The sequence below is a fragment of the Gilbertella persicaria genome (genome assembly GCF_025201335.1).
Source record: "Gilbertella persicaria strain CBS 190.32 chromosome Unknown B0P05scaffold_17, whole genome shotgun sequence".
Classification (NCBI taxonomy): domain Eukaryota; kingdom Fungi; phylum Mucoromycota; class Mucoromycetes; order Mucorales; family Choanephoraceae; genus Gilbertella; species Gilbertella persicaria.
Window position 1 is genome coordinate 474,865 of NW_026251978.1, and position 7,920 is coordinate 482,784.

At 39.8% G+C, this 7,920-nt stretch overlaps 3 protein-coding genes across 3 annotated transcripts; 1 reads left to right on the forward strand and 2 right to left on the reverse strand.

Annotated features, from left to right (window-relative positions):
• Positions 1–754: 754 nt before the first annotated feature.
• On the forward strand, positions 755–3,470 carry B0P05DRAFT_586728 (peptidase S8/S53 domain-containing protein; the record flags this gene model as incomplete). Its single annotated transcript, XM_051582534.1, has 3 exons — positions 755–1,262; positions 1,307–1,735; positions 1,783–3,470. 3 exons carry the CDS (start codon positions 755–757, stop codon positions 3,468–3,470), a joined length of 2,625 nt encoding a protein of 874 aa, XP_051435563.1.
• Positions 3,471–3,562: 92 nt separating this feature from the next.
• On the reverse strand, positions 3,563–6,029 carry B0P05DRAFT_539915 (transketolase). The gene is made up of 5 exons (XM_051578009.1): positions 5,678–6,029; positions 5,174–5,631; positions 5,035–5,088; positions 4,893–4,963; positions 3,563–4,827 (listed from the first exon to the last, which is right to left on the reverse strand). Exons 1-5 carry the CDS (start codon positions 5,965–5,967, stop codon positions 3,667–3,669), a joined length of 2,034 nt encoding a protein of 677 aa, XP_051435564.1. The 5' UTR covers positions 5,968–6,029; the 3' UTR covers positions 3,563–3,666.
• A 156-nt stretch (positions 6,030–6,185) lies between these two features.
• On the reverse strand, positions 6,186–7,880 carry B0P05DRAFT_539922 (kinase-like domain-containing protein). Its single transcript, XM_051578010.1, has 6 exons — positions 7,529–7,880; positions 7,237–7,484; positions 6,954–7,178; positions 6,810–6,892; positions 6,654–6,761; positions 6,186–6,597 (listed from the first exon to the last, which is right to left on the reverse strand). The coding sequence occupies exons 1-6, from the start codon at positions 7,774–7,776 to the stop codon at positions 6,448–6,450; spliced, it is 1,062 nt and encodes a 353-aa protein (XP_051435565.1). The 5' UTR covers positions 7,777–7,880; the 3' UTR covers positions 6,186–6,447.
• Positions 7,881–7,920: the final 40 nt, after the last annotated feature.

A 7,920-nucleotide genomic window follows, 5' to 3' on the forward strand; every position in this document is an offset into this window, starting at 1 on the left:
TGATATGTAAGACGAATACTTAAATAGAACAAATTCCTTTTTAACGTTATACAGAACGTGTATTAACACCAATATGAAGACAAGTGCAAAGTGTTTGCTTCCAAATACTGCCATAAGGTTAATTCTAGATTGGATTTTCTCTATCTACAATGCGCCATTTTATTATGTGTTTCTAAAGTATTACACAATGGTAATTGTAGATATCTCAAATTTCTTTCAGCACCAATTACCCTTAAGCCTCTTCTTTTTTTTTATCTTTTTCATCTCAATTATTTTTTTCTTTTTGCTCCAAGTACCTAGTCATCAATACCAGATTACCAACGAACCCATTACCTGGTAATCTAAAACCTTTATATTGATAAACTTAAAATTTCAAAAAAGAAAGTTCGTAGACCACAAACCCAACAAACACAATCGATTATCGCCATTATTAGAATCTTGTGTCCCTTTGATGTTGCACAAACATAAAAAGAATACCCTGACCATTAATGGATTTTCTTCCTAAAACAAGTATAAGCTGCCTAAATCAAGATTGTTTAACATGTGGAGTAAATACTTTTTGATTTTGTTGGTTTTAGCATTATCGACTAATCCCACGCCATCAAAAAACTGAAGTGTTGCACGCGTATTTCTTATACACTATATAAAAAGAGAGTGATTATTTCAAAATAGAGAACTTCATCCGAACACTCCTTTCGTTCATCCCCCCAATTTCTTTCCTTTCTTATTTATTTTAAACGTTCCTTCCTTTATAATGAAGAAGAACTCATTCTCCATATTTCCTATTGTGGTGGCTGGTGTTTGCATGGCAGTCTTTGTCATGACAGCCGAAGCTGTAAAGATTCATCATCCCAAGCTCTCTCAAGGCTCAAGCAACATCGTTCCTGGTCAATACATTGTTAGCTTCAACACCAAGCAAGCAAGCTCCGCCTCAGTCTTTACTCAATCTTTGAAAGACACCATTGAGGATGTTGAAGTTGAAATCAAGAGAAAGATCAATCACAGCTTCTTCAATGCTGTTACTGTTGCTATTGACACTACTTCTAAAGATGTTCATGAATCTGCCTTAAAGACGATTCTTGACCGTTCTGATGTCAAGGCCGTTTATCCTGTCAGAAAGATCGCTCGTCCTAATGTCACTTTGAAGAAGGGTAAAAAGGATGTACCCTCCATCTTGCCTCACTCTATGACTCAAGTTGATCTTGTTCACACTAAGCTCAAGAACAAGGGTAAAGGCGTCTTGGTCGGTGTCCTTGATACAGGTAAGAAAATACATATATACTTTCATAATCTCATGAATTCAAAGGTATTGATTACTTGCATCCTGCTTTGGGTGGTGGCTTTGGTAAGGGTTACAAGGTCAGTGTTGGTTTCGATTTAGTTGGTGATGCCTACACTGGTGCCAACACTCCCAAGCCTGACAGTGATCCTCTCGATAACTGTGGTGCTGATTCTGGTGCTTCAGGTCACGGTACTCACGTTTCTGGTATCATTGCTGGTTATGACAAGGCTACTAACTTTACTGGTGTCGCTCCTGAAGCTAACCTCGGTATGTGGCGTGTCTTTGGTTGTAAGGGTAGCACTACCAATGATGTTGTCATTCAAGGTTTGCTCTCTGCTTATGATGCTGGCGTTGATGTTATCAACTTGTCCTTGGGTGAAACCAACTCTTGGGCTAATGCTAATGACGCTGAATTGTCCGTTGTTGACAAGATTGTTGCTAAGGGTGTTAGTGGTAAGCAGTGAATTGTATTCTGTGGTAGTGTCTAATGTCGTTCATAGTCATTATTTCTGCTGGTAACTCTGGTGCTAGCGGTATTTACACTGTTGGTCAACCTAGTACTGCTGACGGTGCTTTCTCTGTCGCCTCTATCCAAAACGGTTACTACACTGCCAAGAACTTCAAGGCCACTGGTATTAGCCACAACATCTTGTACACTGCCAGTACAGATGATACAATTGAAAACGGACCTGTCGTAGCTGGTGATGCTACTCCTGGTAACGGTGCTGAAGCTTGTACTGCTGATGCAGTTCCTGCTACTGTTAACGGTAAGATTGCTCTCATTCAAAGAGGCAGCTGTACCTTCGTTGAAAAGGTCAACAACGCTGCTGCTAAGGGCGCCGTTGGTGTTGTCCTCTACAACAATGTTGATGGTACTTTCAGTGCTTCTACTCCTGGTGTCAGTATTCCCGTTGTTTCTGTCAATAAGGCCAATGGTGAAGAACTTTTAGCTGCTATCAAGGCTGGTACTGTTAGCCTCACCTTCGATAAGGCTGGTGCTGTTACTCCTGTCGCTGATGCTGGTACTGTTTCTTCTTTCTCCTCTCTTGGTGCTTCTTCTGAACTCAACTTCAAGCCTAACATTGCTGGTATTGGTGGTGTTGTTTACTCTACTGTTCCTCGTTACCTTGGTGCTTGGGGTGTTATGTCTGGTACTTCCATGGCTGCTCCCTACGTTGCTGGTTCCATGGCTTTGTATCTTCATGCTCATGGCAAGGAAAACAAGCCTATCAAGTATATCAACGAACAATTCCAAAACTACGCCTCTTCCGTTCCTGTCTACAACAGTTCCACCATTGACTCCCCTGTTCGTCAAGGTGCTGGTCTTGTTCAAGTCTACGATGCTATCACTCAAAAGGTTCACATTTCTCCTGCTCAAATCAGTTTCAACGATACTGCTACCACCAAGTATAGAAAGCACACCATCACCATCACCAACCACGGTTCCAAGACTGTTCAATTCGAAGCTGTTAACGATGTTGCTACTGGTATCTCTCCTTATGATGTCAAGAAGTCTGGCTACACGCCTCTTGAACCTGCCAAGAACTCCAAGGCTGCTGCTAAGATTAAGTTCTCCAAGAAGACATTCAAGCTTGCTCCTGGCAAGTCTCAAAAGATCACTGTCACTGTCACTCCTCCTAATACTGACCCTAAGAACCACGTCTTCTACGGTGGTTTCATTCACTTCAAGTCTAAGCAAAAGACCACCAATGTCGATATCAAGGTTCCCTACTTTGGTGTGAACGGTAAGCAAAATACTTTGCCCATCTTCGACGAAGGTTTCCCCACTATCATCGATGCTGACAACAAGGAATACGGTAAGGGTGATACTTTCACTTACGACCGCTCCAAGTCTGGCAGTGCTCCTGTTGTCGTTGTCCGTCTCTTGACTCCTGCTCCTCACATCAAGGCTGAACTTTTGGACTCCAAGACTAACAAGGTGATTGGTCAATTCTTGACTGGTCTTGATTACCTTGGTCGTAACTTCCTTGCTGCCGATCAACAATACTCTACTTTTGTCTGGGATGGTACTTATGTTCCTTCTTCTATTGCTAAGGCTCCTCTCCCTATTCCTGCTCCCAGTGGTACTTACAAGCTCCGTTTGCGCGCTCTCAAGTTGCTTGCTGACCCCAAGAAATCAGCCAGCTGGGAAACATTCACTTCTGGCCCTGTTGTTGTCAAGAACTAAATTTAATTTAACCTGAATCAATTGATTTGATCATAATAAACTTATTTAATCCTTCTATTCATGCATATAAACAGATGTAATGACACATTAAGTTTATATTTGAACAATGAAAAATGACTTTATTGACATTCATTAGTGATTATAATACAAATTTACGAGGTTTGAGCTAGCAAAGAGAAATAAATGAAATGTGGATTTAGAGTTGAACGTTGGTTTGAGGAACATAACCAAGCTTCTTGAAGTGTTCAATGACAGATTCAGTCTTTTCAACAACATGTTCAGGGACAAACTTGAATTTCTTAAACAAGTCTTCAGCCTTGGCAGAAGATCCAAAGGTACGCATACCAATAGAAGCATGAGCATAACGTTCCCAACCAAATGTAGCAAGACATTCAATAGAAATGACAGGCACATTAAGAGGGAAGACTTCCAACTTGTATTCTTGAGATTGTTCATCAAAGAGTTCAGAACAAGGCATAGAGACAACTTGGACAGTGATGCCCTTATCAGCCAACTTTTGAGCAGATTCAACAGCAAGAGAGACTTCAGAACCGGTAGCCACAAGCACAGCCTTAGGATCCTTGACGGGCTTAAGAACATAAGCACCCTTCAAGACCTTTTCAGGAGCACTACCTTCAAGTTGAGGCAAACCCTGACGAGAAAGAGCAATGACAGAAGGACGGGTCAAGTTGGTAAGGGCAACCCAGTAAGCACCAGAGACTTCATTACCATCAGCAGGACGGATAGTAAGCATGTTGGGAGTAGAACGAGTCAAGGCAAGAGTTTCAATAGGTTGGTGAGTAGGACCATCTTCACCAAGACCAATAGAATCGTGAGTCATGACATAGATGACGCGCATACGACCAAGAGCAGAGAGACGAGCAGCACCCCAACCGTAAGTCAAGAAGTTTAAGAAGGTACCACCGTAAGGAATGATACCACCATAGGCAGACAAACCGTTCAAGAAGGCAAACATACCGTGTTCACGGACACCAAAACGGAAGTAACGACCAGAGTAGTCACCGAGACCGTTAGAAGAGGGTTGGAAGTCAACAGCGTTCTTCCAACGAGTCAAGTTGGAACCAGTCAAATCAGCAGAACCACCAATGAGTTCGGGAAGTTGAGATTCAATGGCAGTTAGAACGCCTTCAGACAATTTACGGGTAGCGACAGCACCATCTTTGGGAGTGAAACGAGGAAGGATCTTTTCCCAGCCATCAGGCAACTTGTTGGCGAAACGACGTTCGATTTCAGCATGTTCCTTGGGGTACTTGCCCTTGTATTCTTCAAAGAGCTTATTCCACTTAGCTTCGTATTCAGCACCTTCTTCAGCACGCTTATGGTACAAATCATAAACCTAAGATATACATGGGTTAATATCATATTTAAATCTCCTTTTTATCTTTTCTATGTAATCCTTACATCACTGGGTACATCGAATTTCTTATCGGGGTTGAAACCAAACTTCTTTTTAATTTGAACAATATCATCATCTATAGAAAAAAAATACAGGGAAGATAAGTTACATGCTTCACTAAAAAAAAATGAATAGAAAAAGACTTACCTTTAAGAGGAGCGCCATGAACCTTTTCTTCACCTTGGTTCAAAGAACCGTAACCTAAAAATTATTGTTTAGTAAGTTGCATAAAAGCATGAGTTACACCAATTCTCGTCCGAGAATAGAAGCAAAAACAAACACTTACCAATAGTTGTTCTAATCTTGATAATACTAGGCTTATCAGTTACCTTTTGAGCTTGTTCAATAGCTTTGGCGATAGAATCGCAATCACTGTCACCGTCATCAACGGTCAAGACGTGCCAACCGTAAGCTTCATAACGCTTGAGGACATCTTCAGTGAAAGAAACAGCAGTGTCACCATCAATAGTGATGTGGTTATCATCATAGAAAGCAATGAGTTTACCAAGCTTCAGGTGACCTGCAAGAGAACTGGCTTCAGAGGAGACACCTTCTTGAAGACAACCATCACCGAGGATGACATAAGTATAGTTGTTAAAGATTTCAAAACCGGGCTTGTTGTAAGTAGCAGCAAGGTGAGCTTCAGCAGCAGCCATACCAACAGCATTAGAGACACCTTGACCAAGAGGACCAGTGGTCACTTCAATACCTTCAGTATCAATACGTTCAGGATGACCAGGAGTCCTATATTGACATGAATAAGACGTGCCATTGATAGATGTATACTTACTTTGAGCTCAATTGGCGGAATTGCTTCAAGTCTTCCATAGAGAGGTTGTAGCCCAACAAGTGGAGCAAGATGTATTGAAGAGCACAAGCATGTCCATTAGAAAGAACGAAACGATCACGGTTGATAAAGTAAGGATTCTTGGGGTTAGCATGAAGATATTTAGTGAACAAGACGTGTGCCATAGGTGCCAAACCCATAGGAGCACCAGGGTGACCAGAAGCAGCCTTAGCTACAACATCGGCAGCGAGTGTACGGATAGTGTTGATGGACTTTTCTTCGATGTTAACCATTTTTTGATATATATAGTTGATGAAAAGAAAAAAAAAAGAAATAGATGTCCTGTTGATTTGAATAGTGGTTTATATATGCAAATGAGACTCGAACAAATCGGAGTTGACGACAATGATCTAAGAACGTCATGCAAGTTTTAGTTATTGGCTCAAATTTAGTAATTCTTCCTTCACCTTCGACGCGTACATAATCTACAGTGGAGATTCGCGTCTTTTTTTTTTTCTTTTGGTCGTACATGTATTTTTCCTTGTAACAAACAAGATGAAACAAGACGATTTATTAGTCAATTTTTATCTTCAAAAGCCTTCATCAAATGATGAGATTGAGCAACATAACTAAAGTTGAGAAAATAATCTCTCATTTTGGCATCTAATGTGTTTTCAATAGGTGTTTCTTTGATGACTTCATTTGTAAATTGTTGGTCAAAATTCTCAGCTAAAGAAGGGTCGGTCTATTTTAGATAAAAAAAATTAGTCTTATCAGATATAACTATGAATACTTACAACAACAGGAATAACGGGAGGAATAACATGACGATTCTTTAGTTCTTTCCAATCAACCTTACGAAAGAATCTGTGTGATTTGATCTTGTCAAGTCCAATACGAACATTGGGATTTTTGCGCAAAAGCTAAATATAAACTTAGTTGACAGATTTTACTCTCTCTCCCTTTTTTTTTCACTTACTCTAATCATCAAATCTTTAGCATCCGCAGAAATGTAGTAAGGAATCTGGATCTTTTTCTTAAGGATAGCGTCTAAGGTTTTCTTCTTATTGTTACATCGAAATGGGGTCTAAGTAGCATAGGTGTTAGAGAAACAACAGAATAATTTATAACCTACATGTCCTGTCAACATTTCATGCATCAATATGCCAAATGTCCAAAAGTCAACACTCTTATCATAATCTAATTCCAATAGGATTTCTGATAGAGATAAATTAGGATATATTCCCCCTTTCTCTTTTGTGTGTGTCATCATGATTACCTGGCGCCATATATTCTGCGGTTCCACAAACTGTGTTTGTTCTGCTGCCTTCGATTGACACCTTAGATAAACCAAAATCAGTGAGACGAACGTGGCCTTCTCCATCCAATAAGCAGTTCTCTGGCTTCAGGTCACGATACACAATACCAAGAGAATGCAAATGCTCTAAAGCCACTAATAATTCAGCCAAGTAAAATCGAGCTGTATCTTCTGTAAACATATGTTCTATACAGTACTTGTTTAATCCTTTTTTTTTTGGTTTGCTTGTTTGTTGTCTTATTACCTGCAGCCATATGAGTAAACAATTCACCACCTGTTGCATATTCTAAGATCAGATAGAGTCTATCATCTGTTTGGAATGCATAGAACAATTGAACAATAAATGGACTCTTGACTTCTTCTAGAATCTGTCTTTCAGACTTGGTATGTTCAGCATTCTTGGTATGAACAAATAAAGATGCTTTCTTCAAAATCTTCATGGCATACAGAATACCACTATCTTTATGCCGACAAAGCATAACTTTACCATAGCTATTATGTAACATTAGATTGATGTTTATTGTATGGTCACTTACGCTCCTCGACCGAGTAGTTTGAGTATTTCAAAATCACTTAAACAGACTTTTCGGTGTGTATTTGCAGCTGGCGTTGTTTTGAGTGAAGAGGAAATAAAGTTTTCGCCTAATTCAACTTCATATAGCTTTTCATCCAAGGGCAGTGTCTTTGGTTCAGCAGCGTCTGTATCTGAAGAATAGCCACTTTCGAGGTTTTCCTTCGAAACTTGAGTAGAAGGGAGATCGTCAAATTCAAAAACAGCACTCATTTTTTTTTAAATGTTTATACAAGATTGATATGAATATAAGAGCCACAAGCAACTAAACCAAATTTCAAGAGAAATGATAGTTCCATATAAGAAGAAAAAAAAAAGAATTGTAGAGAGAGAAAAAACCAAAAAAATTTTCGAAGA